The 19,952-nt window shown below is 48.4% G+C and overlaps 1 protein-coding gene across 1 annotated transcript in view; it reads left to right on the forward strand.

Moving 5' to 3' along the window:
* Window positions 1-3,385: 3,385 nt before the first annotated feature.
* The window catches only part of WWC3 (WWC family member 3), a 125,590-nt gene continuing 109,023 nt past the window's right edge, over window positions 3,386-19,952 (forward strand). The window contains exon 1 of the mRNA XM_061177793.1: window positions 3,386-3,669. Coding sequence (XP_061033776.1) covers window positions 3,386-3,669 — 284 coding nt within the window. The remainder of the gene's footprint in view (window positions 3,670-19,952) is intronic.

Here is a 19,952-nt window from a genome sequence, read left to right on the forward strand (position 1 = left end):
CCGTGAGAAAGACAGGCCTTATTCTCCCTAACAATTAACACACGCACACAAAACTTCCCAATATATGGCAAAGCTGGGGAGGCAAGAGTCCCCTCACCCCCGCTACCAACTTCTCTACCATCCCAATGCCCCGCACAGGTCTTTACGGACCATCAGTTTCTGCCTGGGGCAAACATTACAAGGGAAGATGGAGGCCTCGGTCATCCCAAGTTCTGGTCTCTTCCTTTTGTTGGCTCATTTTAGGATGACAGATGTGGCCGGTCTGCTTCGCTTCTCTGACTCAGAGAGGTCCAGGGGCCGTGGGTGGGCCTGTGGATAAAGCCTTTTCAGTGAGGGGCTTCCATCTGTCTCCACTGGCACGCCGTGTGACATTTCTTCCCAATTCTCCTCTGTTAATGTGCAAATGAAATTAGGACTATCTGTAGATGTTGTCACGATGGTCAAATGGTTTATATTTGCTAAGTGCTTGGAAGAATAAGCACAGCAGACTCTCTGGGGTCAGGATCCCTAGAAGCAGTGCCCAAGGAGGGGTAGTTCTCATGCAAGTGATGGATGGGGGTAGGGGAGGCAGGCTAGAGAGGAAAGGAGCTAGCAAAGCCATGGTAGCCCATGGGGGGCTTTGGAGGGTGAGGTGCACTACACTTTGTCCCACCAAGGCAAGGGGCCTGGTCTGTCATACTGCAGAAGTAGTCCCGGGGCAGGGGGCGGGGGGAGTGTCACCTCTCAGACATCTGTCAGCCAAGGGTAATCCTCTGAGAAGGGTGTGCGCCCCAGCCAGGGAGATCTGGGTGAGGCGCCGGCCATATCTGCTAGGAAATCAGCAAGTATTTGGTGACTGCGGCTACACGTGCCAAGGGGCAAGGGCTCAGGACTCGAGAATCTAAGGACCGGTGCCTCAGCTTCCTCATCCAAGCCATCTTCCTTTCGGTCTCACAAGGCCTCCCCTGAGTTCCCAGTCTGAACTGGCACCCTGGCTTGGTTTGTAGACAAGCCACAGGCCTAAATGCCTATTCTTGGTTTAGTCCCTGACTTGGGGGCTGGGGGTGCACAGACTCTTTCCTGTTCTCTGCAGCATCCCAACGCCCAGCCCAGTGCCTGCACATGGTAGGTCTGCAGCCAGTCTGAGGAGTCCAGAAGAAGATCTCATCCTCAGGGAAAGGCCCATCAACACTTGCCTCTTAGCTCCTCATGGGTTGTAGCTTCCCCCACCCCTTATTCTTTATCTGATACTTTTTCATCTTGCCTTTCCTTCTATGAGTCCTTTGATGTGTGTGGGTGTTCTCTCTCTCTGTTGAGGTTGGCGTCACTCCAATGCACTCCAGCCCCATTCAGGATAATTTTTAGTGATAGCGCCCAGATTTGTGAAATTCTGAAATGACACGATGCCTGGCAGGGAGGGCGGGATTGCAGCTTCAGCCCAGCCATGTTGGGTGGTAAGGTGACTGCAGCGTGGGCAGGGAGAGAGGGACAAGGCAGTGGCAGCCTCCTTGGTAATAAAGCATGCCGATCAGAAGGGAAGATGTCAGGGTAGGGACACTCAGCACTTGGGCATTCTCTGGAACATGCAAGATCACAAGTATTTGCTTTTTTGATACGCTCCATCCCTTTCCCTTGGACATTTAATAACTGTGCATGTGTAACTAAAAGGACTCCAGTGGTGGAATTTCCGGCATATGATGTTCGGGTGGGGGCAGATTCTTGGGGAGCAAGGAAGTTTCTGTGTTGTGGTGGGAGAAGAGGAGGAAAGGCCTCCCTCGGATATGTCCCAATTACAGTCTCCATGCCTTCACATTCTTTTTTAAAACAACTTTTCCCCTTATAAAAGTAATATAACCCTTTTACAAAAAATTTAGACAGTAAATATGATAATTAAAAAAAAATCATCCCACTGAAGGAATGCAAACTGCTGTGAGCATTTGGGGAGGTTTTCCTCTAGTCTCTTCCCCTATGTAGCTAGATATGGATTGCTGTTAGGGTTTTTATTAGATCTTTTTGTATCACTGTAACAGTGTTTTAAAACCTCCCTGATACTTTCCTGCATTTCCTGGCATTAAGTCTTGTGGCCAGGCATCTGGAGCACTAAGTAGTAGCTGGGGGATTTGGAGCAAGAGAGAGCCCCATCTTTGGACTTCAGTTTCTCCAGCTATGAGATGTGAGTAGAACATAACTACCAATTACCATAGAGGTTTCATGTTTTAGGAGCTGACCTGGCTTCCGCCCAAGCAGTGGCCTACTTGGGTCTCCACTCACACTATTGGATCCTCCAGACTGGAAGATGCAAGAGCTCAGGGCAGGTCAGGGGGCCTGGCCCAGAGTGGGGACTTCGGACCAGCCCTGCTGGGGCTCTCCTGGCAAGGATGAGAAGTGCCCACCTGCCCAGCTCCCCACTTCCAGGTGTGTCCTCCAGGTCCCACCCAAGAGGACCGGCCTCGGGTTCCTCCTCCAGCTACGGAGCTCCCTCGGCCTCTCTTCCGGGGGCTTACCCACCCTCGCGGGACCATCCTGGATATTCGGGAGACCCAGGGCGCAGCTCCCCTCCCCCACCAAGTGGGCAGAGAGGAGGACCCCAGACATTCAAGGCCTGAGAATGGGTGCAGTGAGGTGACCGCCCTCTCCCCCGGGAATTGTTTGGGCCCCAAGAGTCAGCCCCCGGCAGGCCGCGCCTGCAGCCCGGGTGGGGCGCCGTCCTCCGGGCCCTCCTTCCTCTCCGCGGTGCCCCGGGGGCGGACGGACGCGGCGGCGCCCATCCTGGCTCCCGTGCGGTTTCCCGGCGAGGCCCAAGGAGGTGGTGGAGCTGGAGAGAAGAGGGAGGAGCGCGCGGAGCAGGAGGGGAAGACGGAAGAACACTGAGCGGGGTTGCGGGGGTAGGAGCAGCCGGCTGGGGAGGAGGAGTAGAAGCAGCGGGCGGGGGTGGGGGCTGGGGGGCAGAGGAGCCAAGAGCCAAGGAGCCCCCAGGAGAGATTGGAGGCGGAGCAGCCAAGGGAGATTGAAGGGCTTGCAGCAAGCGGGGGAGGAGCCGCCGAGGGGCTGGGGCGGGGCGGGGCCTGCGTAGCCCCGCCCCTACCGGGCGGCGCCGAGGAACGAAGATGGCCGGGCGCGCCGCGGGAGCTGAGGGGCCGCCGGTAGCGGCTGCGGCAGCTCTGGGGCTGTGACTCCACGAGCGGCGGCGACTCGAGTGACCCAGGCGGCGCGGGCGGCAGCGCGCAGGGCCGGGCGGGCGGCGGGCGGCAGGCGGGCGCCGGTGCGCGGGCACCGGGCGGAGGATGCACCGGGCGCGGCGGGCGGCTCCCCGCGGCCGCCCCCGCGCCCCGGACGCCGGGCCTTAGTGCTGGCGGAGGAGGCGGCGCGCGTGGGGCGGCCGGGCGGCGGCGGGGCCCGCGCCGTCATGCCATGGCTGAGCGGCGGCCGGCGGCGGCGGCGGGGACAGCCGCGCGAGGCCCCGCGGGAGCCGCCTCAGCCCGCGCAGCCCCCGCGGGAGCCGCCGCCGCCCGCGCCCCCCGCCGCGGCCCCCGCGCCCCCCGCGCCCTCCGCGCCGCCACCCCCGCGGGCCCGGGAGAGCGCCGAGCTGCCGCTGCCCGCCGGCTGGGAGGAGGCGCGCGACTACGACGGCCGCGTCTTCTACATCGACCACAACACGCGCCAGACGTCGTGGATCGACCCCCGCGACCGGTAAGGGGGGAGCGGGCCCCGGCCAGGATTAGGGCGCCCCATACCTTGGGCCCAGGGAGAGGATCGAGGACCCGGGAGGCCTCCGGGTGTGGGCGAAGATCGTGAGTCCTCCGCGCCCGGCGAGGATCCGGGCGCCCCCATCCCCGGACTCCTGGCCGAGGATCGAGGCGCCCCCTCTCCCGGCCTCGAGCCCCAGGAGTGCGGAATCCCCGGCCTCCACCGCGGGGCGGACACTCTTCCTTGGTTCCCTCACGTCACCCGCTGACCGACGCCTGGGAGCTGGGCGCCTGGAATTTCCTCTCCAGGGGCTGACGGATGGCCCTCTCTTTCTTTTTCCTCCGCGGTCTCGCCCATCCCTGTCGGGCCTCCGCGGCCCACCGCCCCCCGGCTGTGGCCCTACAGGCGCCCCCGACCTCGCGGTGGCCAGATGAGCTGTCATCTTGGAGCACAAACGTGCGCCCCAGCCTCGTGGTGTGGGTTCCTTGTCTGGCGGGCTGAGCCTAGTTTCCATTCGAAGACTGTGCCAGATGGGACACTTCAGGGATTCCCGATTCTTTGGAGTAACCATCAAACTTTTGATGGTTACTCTTTAGCGCCTTAAAAGTTGAGTTAAAATTCTGATTGAAAAAGCCTGTGTACTGCGGTCAGAATGGGCTATGATTAGACCCATATGCTTTTGGAATAAAGGGAAAACAAGAGTTGAATTTTAGGTTTCCTTTTTGTGCAAGATCCGAGTAGAGCATTAAATTGTCTTATTATTCACGTAAATAAATCCTACGGAGTGAAAAATGGATGCTTCTAAAAGCACCACCAGATTACGGTTAATTAAATTCATGTAATGACTTCTTCGTTAACTTTTTGTTCGATTGTCTGTTGGTTTCAGTGGTTCAGCTGCTTTTGGGGAGAGGCATTTTTTTGTGGAGTTGGAATTCTGTTGAAACCAAGGGATTACAGTGATTATCTGATATCTTGTCCTATCTGGAGCAACTTCTCTCCACACTGGGCCTGAGTGCCAGAAAGGAAATACTGCAAGCTTCCCAGTGATTTTGAGACTTGAAAAGGCCCAGCGTGGTGACAGGCTCCTGCCTTCTCCTACCTGCACTGGAAAGGCAGCGCTGCATGGCACTGGCGTTTGAAAATAAACCTTTGGGGAGGGAAGCTGCTAAATTATTGTTTGAAGATTTCTCTGGGTTCAGATAGGGAAAAACAAAGGAAGGCAAAAGGATCATGGTTCCCTAACATTCTCTTTGAACATGGCAAGCTGCTGGACTCAGCAACTTAGATTATAGCACAGTTTATTGGCTTAAAAAGATGCTTAGTTATTTTGAAAATCAGGTGAGATCATATTATAATTTTAACCAAAGGCTAGAGCCACAGCTGTCTGATCAAGCCTTGGATGGTTCTGGAGTTGGTAGAACTGCTTGGAATGTGGTGCCCTTTTATGCTGTATGTCTGTTAAAAATCCAAACAACTGGAAAATGAACCAATTAAAAAATACTGTTTTGCTTAGAAAAGGCAAAGACTCATTTTATGAGGGTAATATAAAACAGTTGTGGTTACATTGGAGTGTGGATTCATGATGAAAAGTATAAATGTAAGAATTTCCATTTTAATGGTACAACCCAGGCCATAGGTGAGCAGACCCCACAGAAGACAGCTTGTAGAATCTTCCTTTCCATGTATTTCATATACATTTCCTATGTTCCTCTTTCCAGAAGTCTGTGTTATTGAATGACATTTTATACATCACTTACGTTACAGGTTTTTAAAAAGCCCTGTTTCTAATGCTAAAATTGTCGGTGGAGTGAACAAAAGTGGACATTTTACATTTTTTTGTAAAGTAAAAACGTGTACACTTTTATGAGACATTGTTTTTATAGTGAGTGAAAATTCAGCAGGGGACAGCTTGCACTTCAGCTCCCATAATACCTTGCCCGAAATATGTATGGAATGCTCAGCGAGCCACAGACATTTAAGTGGAGTCTACGGAAGGGTGTAAATGCTGTAATAGTCATTCTTCTTCTTTCACAACAGAACCCTGCCGATTTTTATAGGTGACCGGTTATCCTTTAAAGTTGTAATTGATTTTTATGATTTTTATGATATGGAAAAAACCGTGTGTCAGAGCACACAGCATTTTCTCCATGTGCATCTGACAGTTAAAACCCTTTTTGAGTTGCATTTGATTCACACGACTGGAAAACGGTATTCAAAAAATGAGGACTTTCCCCAAACAGCTTCCAAATGGAGAACTGTCAGGAGAGGCAAAGAAATAGGTTTTTAAAGAAAATGAAATTATGGAGGAATAGATGAATGTAGTCAGTTAGGCGAAAATTGTTGCCGACTGAAAACATCATTTCCTATATAATTTATTAAACCTAATAGCATAAAATATGCTGCCGTAAGCAAGGTCACCGAGGGCCAAGGTTTGTAAACAAACTCTTCTAGAGTTTTATAGTAATTCCATTCAATGTTGTATTTAACAACATTGGGTCTTGCCAGCTCAGGGTGTGTTGGTGAATTATTGTAGCTGTACTTTCTTTTTCAAGTTACAACAAAGAGGTTGCAAGCGTAAGGAGGCATCTTTACAGATGTGGCTACAGATGTGTAAAAAACAAATCTCAATATTTTCAAAACAGAATTTCTTTAGTTGGAGTATGAACCCACCTTAGGTTTAAATTCACTATCTCTGCAGATCAGTACTGTGCATATAATTTTCGTAGTTAGTTTTCTGGGAATCATACCCAAAAACTTTGTTAAAAAATATAAAGTTGGGACTTCCCTTCCTCGCTCCCCATTTAAGGGGCACGGGTTTGATCCCTGGTCGGGGAACTAAGAATCCCACATGCTGCATGGCGCGGCCAAATAAATAAATAAATAAGATTAAAAATAAAGTTAATTCACCATTTTTGTGACTGGTAGTTTCTGTGGGTGAGTTGTGTGTGGTTTACATTAGTGACACATATGTGTTCCACATACATCAACTCAGAGTTCAATGGCCACTTTATAAAAAGGTATTTACCATTTAGGTGGATAATATGGGAAGAACTTTTCTGCCTCTTTTGGAAAAATTCAGTGCCTTTGACATGTATATGTCTGCTTCTTGCAGGGTTGTATTGATATTAACCTATAGGTGGACTGATCTGTTGAAACTTAGTGTTCTGTTTCCAATAGCTCTGTTGGGATTGTACATTACTGGAAATGCCAACCTCGAGCAGTTTGAGTGGTGGACCATGTCACATCTGAGATCAAAGCAGAGTATAAATGATCAGGATGATGGTGGAAGGCCCAGATTATATCATGACAAAAGCTTTTAGGGATCCATTTGTTCACGAGATGGGGTTTGACCTGCGCCACATGGAGAAATTGTGTGATATATTAAAAGTCTTTTGAACAGGCTGTTGCTTTAAGGAGAAAACAATCCATGGTTCCAGAATTTGCCAGGTTGGAGCCCCACATAACAGGGCCAGATGGCATCATTGCTACCTTCTTGGAACCTTTATTCAGTGTTAATTAATAGGAGGTTTACTATATTTACCCCGCAGAGTCTATTTTGGGATTATATAAACTTTCTGATAAGCAAATAATGATTTTTCCATTTTTCATTCTTTAAGATTATAGGTAGTCTCTGTGTATACATGGGGGAGTGTCTTGCTTTTCAGGCTATAAGGAGTGGGCTTCTGTAAGAATCTTCTTCCATTTAGATGATCAACAACCACTTCTTGGTTCTCCGTCTAATATCTTTCTTTCTTTCTTTCTTTTCTTTTTTTTTTTTTTTAAGAGGAGTGAATGGAAAAGTCATTCATTTCCAAAAATATCTCCCGGATGTTTGGAAGTCTCCAAGTTTCCTTTTCTTCCCTTTCGCTCTGATTTTGGAAGTGGAAACTGTGTTTCACCTCTGGTAGGTTCTAGTGCATAAACCCTTGGGTCAAGTGACATGTTAAAGGTCACCGGGTGAGCCCGGTGAGCTGCTTCTAGCCTGGGTCCTTTTGCTAATTGGCTGCCTTTCCAGTAAATTCAGTAAAATTAATCTGATGGAATAAAAGCAGAGCTAAATTTTCCTGAGTTCAGTTATTCCCATTCAAATCCAGTAAAATGAAGTAATAGTTATAGATTCTTGGCCTCCTGTGTGCTGGGATGGTGGATGGAGACCAAGTTTGTCTGGGAGGTGGGAGACACATAAAATGGAGACAGTGATGGTCACCAGGCACCATTATCAGGTGGTGATGGCTTTGGAGAATAGGAGGAGGGCTCACTAGAGCCTGGGGGTTCTTTATCCTTGTCAGTCATCTCCTAGGTTGAGCGTTTCTCGTGCTTTCTCAGTGCTGGGGATGAGAAGGGGGAATGTGAGGAAAGTGCTGCGGAAGAGGAAGTGCTGGGTGTGTTTGGAATAAGAGAGCGAACCGTTCAGTTTGACTGACCCCGAGCCTTCGTGTAAGGCAGGTCAGGCTCGGGCAAGACCACGCGTAGCTTGAATCCTCCAGCTTTGTTCTTGGAAGAGCCCGGGCCACTTCCTTCCAACTCCTCATCTTGTATGTGAGGGCTGTAGCCAAGGCGTGCGTCCCACCGGCTGTGAGTAGGACAGGGACTTGAGCTGAGTCTTCTGACCCTGATGCAGTGCTCTGGCACATACGCCACCCCACTGCCCAGTCCCTACTCAGTTTCAAGCATACTGCCTCTGTTCATTTGTTCATTCGATCACCCATTCATTCATTGAGTAACTGTTGCACAGCCTCTCCATCTCACGCACCCCTGTGGGTTCAGGACTCCAGTGGTGAGCACCAGCAGACAGGTCCCTGCCTCCATGGGGCTCACACGGGCCCGTGTCCTCTTCCCTGAGGCCTCACCGTGCTGTTCCTGCCTCCTGTTCTCCCCGCTGGGATCCATTGGGTCTTAGGACATACGTGGAGTGCTTATCGTGTGCCAGGCACTCTAGGCGCTTGGTGGATGCTCTCACTGAAAGCCCACGAGGGCTGCAAGAGTTGTAGGTGGATAGGTGATGGAGCTGAGGCCAAGGGGGTTGACTCAGTAACCTCGCTTCCCAGAGCCAACGAGGAGGCGTCTCTCTGACTCCGGAGTTGAGCCCAAATCCATTACCTAACCTGACCTTCCCTTGGCTGGGTAACCGTGTGCCCCTTGTACTGTGTTATACCCACTGCTTACTTTTATCTTATATTCACTGTTGTTTGATATTTAACAGACACCTCCCTCCCCCCCCCCGATAGAATAATGGCCCTCCAAAGATGTCCATGTCCTAGTCTCCTAAACCTGTTAATAAGTTACCTTCCAACACAAATGGCATTTGTAGGTGGGATTAAGTTAAGAATCTTGAAATGAGGTGATCATCCTGGATTATCTGGGTGGGCTCAGTGTCATCAGAAGAATCCTTACAAGAGGGCAGCAGGAGGGTCAGAGTCAGAGAAGATGTGACAGCAGAAGCAGGTGTTGGTGTCATGTGGCCATGAGCTGAGGAGTGCAGGCAGTTTCCAGAAGCCGGAACAGCCAAGGAGGTGTATTTTTCCAGAGTTTGCAGATGGAACACGGCCCTGCTGACACCTTGATTTTGGCAGAATGAAACTGATTTTTGACTTCTGACCTCCAGAACTGTGAGGTAATAAATGTGTGTTGTTTTAAGCCACCTGGTTTGTGGCAGTTTGTTACAGCAGCAGTAGGAAACCAATACACCCCATGTGTTGTTCTCCCAGAGACGGTGGAAGCATGTGGTCAGCTTGGTGCAGTTGATAACAGCCACTGTAGCCGCTGTTTGTCGGGTGCTCAGGGGGACTGCGCCAGGCATTTTATAGCCGTTTTCTTGCTGGCTCCTCACACACTCCTAGGAGTCCTGCACCTTGTGGATTGAGCTCGGAGTTTCACTCACGTTAGGCACCAAGTCTTATTTGTTGAGCTAGCCGAGTATGAGTGACGGACAGGGTGGAATTCTGAGAGGAGAGGCCAGTTGGAAATTGTCGGAGGTTCTCACAGATGCTGACGGGCCTGAGTTAGAGATATCTGGGGCACTAGGACTAGAAAAGTCAGGGATTATATCAGAGAAATTGCGAGGGAGACAAGCAGTGCACAGGACTTAGCTGATGCTTGAATTAAGGCAGGTGAAATCAGGAGCGGGGAGGGGAGGGTGTCAAAGGAATCTTTCCGACACCTTAGGAGTAGCTGGGACTCACCAGGGGCCAAGCTGAGGCCTCCTATTAACCCCACTCATAAGCCTTCACTGTTTTTGCCACCGTTGTTGTTGATGGTGTATGTTCAGTGAATCGGTTACATAGAGAAACATGTGGAGTCATTCAACTTACTGTATTGCTGACAGGCAGTGTCCTGAGAGGTATCCAAACTGGGCAGGTGTTACTTTAGAGCAGGGTTTCTCTGCCCTGGTACTATTAATATTTGGGGGTGGGTAATTCTTTATTGTCGCGCTGTCCTGTGTAGCGTAGCATATTTTGCAGCATCCCTGGTCTCTACCTAGTGCCTGCCAGTAGCACACCCCTCCAAGTCATGACAACCAAAAGTGTCTTCAGACATTGCCAAGTGTCCTCTGGGGGCCAGATGGCCTGATGGAGACCCGCTGAACTCCTTCTATCTACCTGGTTGCAGTGATTCACATTTAGGAGCTGAATTTGTTTCAAGCAGATTGGTGGTTACTAAGATGTTCCGTAACAGGGGGTAAGACCACAGAGACCTGCTGTCTGTGTTTCCATGAAGAACGGATGTTAAACATATTTATGTGAAAAACCCTGAATTTACTAACCATGCTAATGGTAATACCAGTACATGAAACTTTGGGAAAGTAGTATGAATGTATTCTTCAATTTGTAGAATATTCTCAATCAATGGGTAGTTACTGAATGTCAAGTGTATACAAGTGTATATGCAGTGGAACAGAAGAAAATGAATCTCGGGACTTCCTTGGTGGCACAGTGGTTAAGAATCCGCCTGCCAATGCAGGGGACACGGGTTCGAGCCCTGGTCCGGGAAGATCCCACATGCAGCGGAGCAGCTAAGCCCGTGAGCCACAACTACTGAGCCTGCGCTCTAGAGCCCGTGAGCCACAACTACTGAGCCCACGTGGTGCAACTACTGAAGCCCGCATGCCTAGAGCCCATACTCCGCAACAAGAGAAGCCACCACAATGAGAAGCCCGTGCACCACAGTGAAGAGTAACCCCTGCTCGCCGCAACTAGAGAAAGCCCGCGCACAGCAACGAAGACCCAACACAGCCGAAAAAAGAAAATGAATCTGTTAACACTTCAGTGTTCTGCAGTAACCCAGAGAGAGCTGGCCTGGCCTTCGCGCGCGTGTGTGCGCACGTGTGTGTGTGTGTGTGTGTGTGTGTGTGTGAGAGAGAGAGAGAGAGAGAGAGAGAGAGAGAGAGAGAGAGACGGGGATCAGGTTGCCTGGGATGCCCCCAGGAGACATCCCCATCCCTCTGTGGACGAAGGAGCCACCGGTGAGAGGATGGCCTCTGCCTTTGCTCAGAAGCTCTAGAAAGACAGGGCAAGGGCATCCTGAAAAGTTGCTTGTGGAGCTGTGAAATCCTCAACATTTTCCATCTGGAGGGCCCTCTTTTTATTTCCTTAAAGCTCAAGGGGTTCAGGGCGGGAGAGGGAAAGAAGAAGGGAGCTGGCTGGGCCAACCCCTGGGGGACAAGCCCTGCAGTTCAGTGGGTGGGACGTGGAGCCAGGCAGAGGTCTCCTGAGCGGCTCCTGTGTGCCAGCCTCAGTGCCGTCAGGAGATCGGGCACTGCCCCGGTGAGTGTGACATTTCCAGGCCGCCTGGAGCTCGGGCAGGACACCAGAGAGCCACTGCAGGAGGTGAGCTCCGTCCTGTGCAAAGGTGCCTGTCTCCAGTGTGGGGCAGCCCTCTAGTGTACGGGTCAACTGGGTTTGTCCTGAAAATTACCCCGGTTTTTAAAAATTGAGATATGCTTCACATACCATAAAATGTGCCATTTTAAAGTGCCCTATTTAGTGGTTTTTCGTACATTCACAAGGTTGTGCAACCATCACCACTATCTAATTCCAGAACATTTTCATTGCCTCAAAAAGAAACCCTGTACCCTTTAGCAGTAACTCCCATCTCCCTCAGCTCCTGGCAACCACGAATCTGTTCTCTGTCTCTATAGATTTGTCTGTTCTAGACATTTCATGTACATGGAGTCGTGCAACCTGTGGCCTTCTGCGTCTGGCTTATCTCACTCAGCATCATGTTTTCGAGATTTGTCCGAGTCGCAGTGTGGATCAGTGCTCCATTCCCTTTCGTTGCCAAATACTGTTCCCTCGTGGGGCTGCACCGCGTTTTGGAAGCCGCCCTGAAGCGCCCGCCCTGTCCAGGTGTCCTTGCAGAATCTAGGAAGTAGCTATGTCTTTAATTCCACGATGTCAACTCCCAACCGTTTTACTCAGAGAAAAATGACCATTCATAGGTTTACAGTGTCAAGATATAAACACGACCTCGTGTACTCAGTGAAAAATACGAGGTCTCAGGCTGGCTGTGATCAGCTGTTGTGTGTCCTCGTTTGTCTGATGCTTGTTTTGGCTCCTTGAGAGCTAGGAGCGGGCTTCCCCACTGGGGTTGTGCACAGTGGAACTGGCCGGGGAGTTCAGGAATGCTGGCGCCTCCCCACATGGCCAGGTAGCCCCGAGTTTTAAGCTCCCCTGGAGATTACAGTGTGTAGCCAAGAGTCACAGTTTTGTGCCAGGGCTAGTGGAAAAGTGAGATATAGGAGGTGCTGATGTTTAACAGAAGTGGAGATGGCAATCTTAACATCGTGAGACTTGGTGCATTTATTAATTTTTCTCTGCAAATTGGACAAAGACGGTCATCTGTCTAATTTTGAAGGAGGAGAAGGTGCCCTCGTCCTGTGGCTCATTGCTAGCACGATGGCAGACCTTGCCTGGCAGGTCAGGGACAAGGCCAGGGTCACACCCAGCCAGCTCGCTGGGCTCCAATCTCCAGGAGGGGGCCTGGCATTCAGAGAGCAGTTCAGGGATGGTCTGGCTGCAGCCACCCGTGTTCGCACCCTCCCCTCCTTTCTCCTTCTGTCCGGAAATGCCCCTCGCACACACTGGCCTTTCTCTAAGAGAAAATTAAAGATTGTAAAGAGGGGGTGATGCTGTCCTGACAGTAGGCCCTTCTGAGGCCTGTTGTACTCATTTATGAAGCTTAATGCACTTCATGTGATTAATCAACTGATTGATGCAGCCAAAGGAGCGAGAAACTTAATAAAAATTAATTGTTCAACATCCTGGTGACCAAAGAGCTGCCTGATTGAGTGTTTCTTTGCAAGCAGCTGTGCTTCTCTCCTGCAGACCCCACTTTCCAGTCTCTGTTGGCGCTGTGCTCTGATGCAGATGTGCGTGGTCCCGACGGTGGATGCCCTTTAAAATGTTCAGACCCACAGGGACCTGGGGTGTTTATCTATTATACGGGAACCCATTGAAGCATTCGTTCTTGCTTTACTAGAATGACACAAGGTGGAAGTATGCAGAACACAAGAAAATCCCTGCCTGCCCCTTCCCCGGGTAACCAGCATTATAATAGCTTGCTGTGTGGCCTGCTCGGCCCTTCTCTACACCTCTGCCTAAGTATATGTGCAGAAGCCCGGATATTTGTTTTGGAAGTTTACATGAATGGGATCTTGCTATCAATTTTTTTTTTCTGTGACTCGCCATTTTCAGTTAACAATATGTCTAGGCACTCTTTCCACCGTCAGAATGTACAGATCTACCACCATTCTCTAAAAAACCTTGTTTTTATTGGGGTAAAAGTCACGTAACAAAATAACTCATTTTAAAGTAAACAACTCAGTGGCATTTGGTACATTACCAGTGTTGTGCAACCACCGCTCTGTCCAGTTCCAAAACATTTCCATCACCCCAGAAGGAGACCCTGTGGTCATTAAGCAGTCACTCCCCGCTCCCTTCGCCACCCCCAGCCCTGGCAATTGCCAGACCACCGATCTACTTTCTGTCTCTATGGATTTGCCTGTTCCAGGCATTTCATATAGGTGGAATTCTATATTCCATATTTCATATCTCTATAACTGTATACAGATGGCCTTTTGTGTCAGGCTTCATTCACCTAGCCTAATGTTATTGAGGTTCATATATGTTGTAGGGATCTGGTTTTGTGCTTTTGCTTCTTGGTTTAATGCAGAGGACACACCATCATGTGATCCTAAGTGAGGGCAGCCGTGCGAACTTTGCCCACGGGAGCAGCTGTCACCCTTTAAGAAAAATCAATTGCGGATCAAAGAAAAGAGATCAACTTAATTTAGCTTTTAGTTTGTTACTTTAAGAGAGAAGTATAAAATATTTCACATTTCTTTTTAAAATTAGGAACAGGTAGCCAAAAACGAATATATGGTAGGATTTTTATTAATCTAGATGCTAAGTCTGTGCCAGGTGCGATGGAGGGTAACACATAATTAATATCGCCTAGGCCTTTTCCTGAAGGGGATGAAAATGCAGCTGGGGAAACAAAAAGAACCTACATGAAATAATAGGCCAACAGCGCAGCGGTTACCAGCCTGCTGCCGGGGGAGCAGGGGTGGCTGGTGGGGGGAGATGGTCAGCCCTGAAGTCAGAAGATACAGAGGGTCCAGGTCCGCTCCTGCACCTGCACCTGCGGCATGCCACCACGCAAGTCCCCAAATTTCCTTGTGGCTGGATTTTCTTACATGTACGAGAAAACAATACTTGTTGTCAGTTGACGAACTGATGCTTGTTGAGTGTAAACTGTTTCCCAGATGTGATGACTGCCCCTGGGAGATCTTAGGACAGGGGTTGGCAAACAGCAGCCTACAAGCTGAATCCCGCTGGCCACCTGTTTTTATACAGCCTGCAAGATAAGAATGGGATTTTCATTTTTAAATGGTTGAAAAAGAATCAAAAGAAGAGTAGTATTTCATGAAAGTTATGTGGATTTCAAGTCTCAGTGTCCATAGATAAAGTTTTATTGGAGCACGGCCACAATCGTGCAATTAGTTATTGTCTTTGGCTGCTTTTGCGCTATAAGGACAAAGTTGAGTCTCTGGACAGAGGCCATGTGGCCCGCAAAACTGGAAATATTTACTGTCTGGCTCCTTAAAGAAAACGTGTGCTGACCTCTGATCTTAGGAGAATACACACGTGTGCTGACCTCTGATACTTAGGAGGGTCTATTCAAGGTAACTATTAGTCACTGGGGGTGGGGTAGATAGGGGCTGGGGTGGGGGACACAGGATAAGAAGATCCCAGCGGGAAGTTTAACCAACTAGAGAGAAGGGGCTCAGAAAGGTAAAACCCAGCGGGGGACCCTTTAGTCAAGGAACCCTCAATAGAGACTTCTCTCCTCCCCCTGAAAGGCTGCTGCATCTAACTGTCATAAGACAAGCAGGGAAAGTTAGATTAGATTATTTAAACAACATGCCAATTAAGACTACAGTTGAGGGATTTCCCTGGGGGTCCAGTGGTAAAGAATCCGCCTTATAATGCAGGGAACATGGGTTCGATCCCTGGTCGGGGAACTACGATCCCACATGCCGTGGGACAACTAAGCCTGCGCGCCGCAACTACTGAGCCCTCGCGCCTCAACTAGAGCCCGTGTGCCCTGGAACCTGCACGCCACAGCTAGAGAGAGAAAACCCACGCACCACAACTAGAGAGAAGCCCGCGCACTACAACGATAGATCCCTCACACCTCAACAAAGATCCCGCGTGCCACAACAAAGACCCGACACAGCCAAAAATAAATAAAATAAATAAATAATGAATAAATCTTTAAAAAAAAAAAAGACTACAGTCGACCCTTGAACAACTTGGGTTTGAACTGCATGGGTCCACCAGATTTTTTTCAGTAGTAAATACTACAGCACAGAACTGTGGATACAGAAGAACTGTGGGTACAGAGGGCTGACTATAAGTTATATGCAGATTTTCGACTTTCTGGTGGGTGGGCACCCCTAACCCCTCTGTTGTTCAAAGGTCAACTGTACTTTATAATAAGAAGACAGGAAAATAAGCACTTTGAGAATGATTTTCATTAAAAATACACAGTTAATTCTGGGGATCTAATGTACAGCATTATGATTATAGCTAATAGCACTGTATTGTATACTTGAAAATTGCTAAGAGAGTAGATCTTAAATGTTCTCACCACAAAAAAGAAACGGTAATTATATGATGTCACAGAGGTGTTAGCTAACTCTACTGTGGTAATCAGATTATTGCAATATATAAGTGTATCAAAATTAGCATGTTTGTGCACCTTAAATTTACACAGTGTTATATGTCAGTTATATCTGAATAATACTGGAAAAAAATACACAGTTAAGAAACTAAGGTTCAAAGGTACAAAACGTTTTAGTTCCTGGAAGAATTCGGGTATGGGACTCTCATTCTTTTGTGCTCCTAGGTAAACGAGCCTCCCCTCCCCCCATCTGTGCTTTATGAACTTGCGTGGTTTTTAAAGGCCAGTTACAGGAGTTGTGCATGTGCCCATATGTATCTGCTCAGAGCTGCTCTCCACCTCTCCCTACAGACCTGGAGACACAGAAAGACCCCCTGGGACTGGTGTCACAGGGAAAACCCTTCATTAACCTGCTCCCCTTCAGAGGAAACCGAGAGGTGCTCAAACCCCATTCCAGCCAACACAATGCACAGAATGAAATTGGTAGGACTCCGTTTATGTAGCATTCCTGAAATAAGACAACTACAGAGATAGAGGACGGATCAGTGGTTGCCAAGGATTACGGATGGGGGACAGGGGTGGGTATGGCTGTAAAAGAGTGGCATGAGGGAGGCTTGTAGTGGTGGACTGTTTCTGTATCTAGAAGCTACACACGTGATAAAATGGCATGGAGCTACACACACACACACACACACACACACACACACACACACACACACGGAAGCACGTGAACTCTGAATAAGCTGTGTGGATTGTTCCAATGTTGGTTACCTGGTTTGGGGTTGTACTGTACTTACGCAGGATAGGACCTTGGGGGAAACTGGGTGAAGGGTGCATGGAACCTCCCTGTACATTTCTTTGCAACTTTCTGTGAATCTATAATTATTTTAAAATGTTAAAAAGGAAATTGGAAAATGAAGGAATCAAGCAGAGATCTAGTTATTCATAGTTTTTTTTTTTTAATATTAACTACCTCCTTTCCTTTAACTCACTTATTTACATTTTATTCTGCTTTTTCTGTACAGTACCTAGCACATAGCAGGTTCTCAATAAATGTTTGTTTCATGTAATTATGTCTGTAGAAACAGGTTTTATTTATTCATAATGATAACCTTGTATTTCTGTATTTCACTTTCTCATATATTCTAGAGTTCTCAAGAGCAGAGCCTTCTTGCCAGCTGTCAGACCCCTATTTTGTTGGAGTGGCCACCCTTGTCTTGACCCAGGGAATGTGACCCTCTCAGCAGCTCCTGGTGAAGTCTTTTTTTTTTTAAAAGGAATTCCTTTATTTTTATTATTTATTTATTTACTTATTTTTATTTTTATTTTTTTATTAATTAACTAATTTATGGCTGTGTTGTGTCTTCGTTTCTGTGCGAGGGCTTTCTCTAGTTGTGGCAAGCGGGGACCACTCTTCATCGCGGTGCGCGGGCCTCTCACTATCGCGGCCTCTGTTGTTGCGGAGCACAGGCTCCAGACGCGCAGGCTCAGTAGTTGTGGCTCACGGGCCCAGTTGCTCTGCGGCATGTGGGATCTTGCCAGACCAGGGCTCGAACCCGCGTCCCCTGCATTGGCAAGCGGACTCTCAACCACTGCGCCACCAGGGAAGCCCCCTGGTGAAGTCTTGATGGCTCTAAGCCAGTAGTTCTCAACTAGGGGTGATTGCCCCCCCTCGGGGGCATTTGGCAATGTCTGGAGACATTTTTGATTGTCACAACTGGAGGTGGGTATGGGGTGCTACTTGCATCTAGTGGGTAGAATCCAGGAACGCCGCCAGATATTCTGCAAAGCACAGGATGGCCCCTACCACAACAAAGAATAATCCAGTCCCAAATGTCAGTAGTGCCTCAGGTGGCTCTAAGCCAGTCGTAGAGCAGCTAGGCCTGTAGTTGGCAGAGGCAGGAGCACACGACCCAGAGCTGCCCAGCGAGCTGTGAGGGGAGGTCTGAGGCAGGCATGGCTGAGCAGAAGTCTCCTTGTTCCCATAGACCTACATAGAAGTGACTCCTGCCAATTAATGTGCTGTCTCCACCTAAACGTGGAGCTGGGCAGCCAAGTTGCTGCCATAAAACCAGCAGGGAGCTGCTGAGAAACCGAGGGTGGTGGAGTGGAAAGGCTGCATCTTTGTCAAGGTGGGTGGGTAGACAATATAAGGTTCTGGAGCTGCCTGCCTGCAGCAGCTTTTCATATGTGAAATGTAAAATAGCAAAGTCTCCTTATCTTTTAAAGCCAGTTGAATTGGGGTTTCTGTTACTTGCAGCTGGCAAAGGCATCCTCGCTTCTGTGTCTCTATCCCCTGTTGCCCTGTGTTCTCACCACTGGCGTTCTTCTTGGAGGCATAAGCTGCCACTGAGCAGCTGTGCTGTCGTTTATTAAATATCCCTCTGTTTTCGACCATTTAGATTATCCCTGATCTGTATGATTATATAAGTACTGTAATTATTATGCCGCTACTGTGCAATTATTTTGTCTGTAGTGTTTTTTTTTTCTTTCCATATTTGCCTTAAGAGATCTAGGCATGGGATAAATGCAATCCAGTGGTCGTTGATTTGCTGGAATACACTTCTATTTTGGAATGTTTTAGAATTACAGAAAAGTTGCAAAGATAGGATAGTTTTCCTCACTGTTACTATCTTATATTAGCATAGTACATTTGTCAGAACTAAGAAGCCTACCTTGATACGTTACTATTAAGCAAACTCCAGACGTTATTTGGATTTCACCAGTTTTTCTACTAATGTCTTTTTTACTATTACAGTGGTCTTTGGAACTGTTGAATTGTTGATGTTTATATGGTTGAATTCTAATATTTGTTTTTCCTTCATCTCTCTTTTGTGACTATTCATGTGTCCTTCATGCATTTGACAGACTTGGTAGACGTGCTCTGAGTCTGGGTCGAGTGCAGGGACTCTAAAGCACTGGGATCATGGGCCCCAGGAAATCGGACACAAGGTAGAGGTTCTGGATTTGGAAACACGCGCAAGCACACGGAAGCTTGCATATGCTTTCAGGAGGATTGCAGACCTCTCGAAGCCCATCTCTGCTTCCTGGAATAACAGAGGCTTCGTTTGAGAAGGGCAGACAGCCCCAGAGGTGCCTGCCATGCACACTATGCGTGTCGTTGACATAAGGGATGCATGCTTATGTGTTTGCTATCACTAGCCCAGGTACATCATACAGCAGCCATTGTACAGTGATGTGTGGAGAACCTTCCACATGCTTTCTCTAACTCTTCCCAGCCTCATACCCAACCCAGCATTAAACTGTGGTGTGCAGTCACTAGATATGAGCCCCAAGTACTAGATAGGTTTCACATGAAAAGGGAGGTGATGGATGAACCTCAAAGACACTGTGCTAAGTGAAAGAAGCAAAAGACAACACGTTGTATGATTCGACTGATACACGATGTCCAGGAAAGCCAAATCCATAGAGGTAGAAAGTGGATTAGTGGTTGCCTGGGGCTGGGGGTAGGAAAGGGGAGTGACCGCTAATGGGTACCAAGGGTGTGATTGGGATGATGGAAATGTTCTAAAACTGGATTATGTGTTGCACAACTAAGTAAATTTACTAAAAATCATTGAAATTACACATAAAATGGGAAGATTTTATGGTTTGTAGATTATACCACAATAAAGTTGTTTTTAAAAGTCTTTTAAAGTGACTCTGTTTTTAAATTCAGGTGGTTGCCTTGTCTTGGTAATTGGACAGACCAGGCTATGTAAATTAGACTTAGCAGCCTCTAACCGTGCAAAAGGCTTCTGGGCTTCTTAAAACGTTCATACAATCGCCAGGGACACTTACCAAGAAGCCACACGTTAACATTGCCCAGGAGTTTGGCCAACTGTAAGGGGAGAGTACTACCACGTTACAACCTGGTAATCATTACTAGGTTAAAAATCTAGTTAGTTTCATGAAGGAAACTGCCTCTCTCATTCAGAGGAATTTATCTTATAGAACGACTTACTAGCACTGCTGTTTGTTTAGAAAAGTTGATGTGATATCTGATTATGTGGCAGCCTTTGGGGTAAAATGAAGTTTTTGGATAAAGGACCAGCTGATACCTGGGCCTTTCAATATCAGCATTTTTATCTTTCACACGTTTT

Source organism: Eubalaena glacialis, chromosome X (genome assembly GCF_028564815.1).
Source record: "Eubalaena glacialis isolate mEubGla1 chromosome X, mEubGla1.1.hap2.+ XY, whole genome shotgun sequence".
NCBI classification, from domain to species: Eukaryota; Metazoa; Chordata; class Mammalia; order Artiodactyla; family Balaenidae; genus Eubalaena; species Eubalaena glacialis.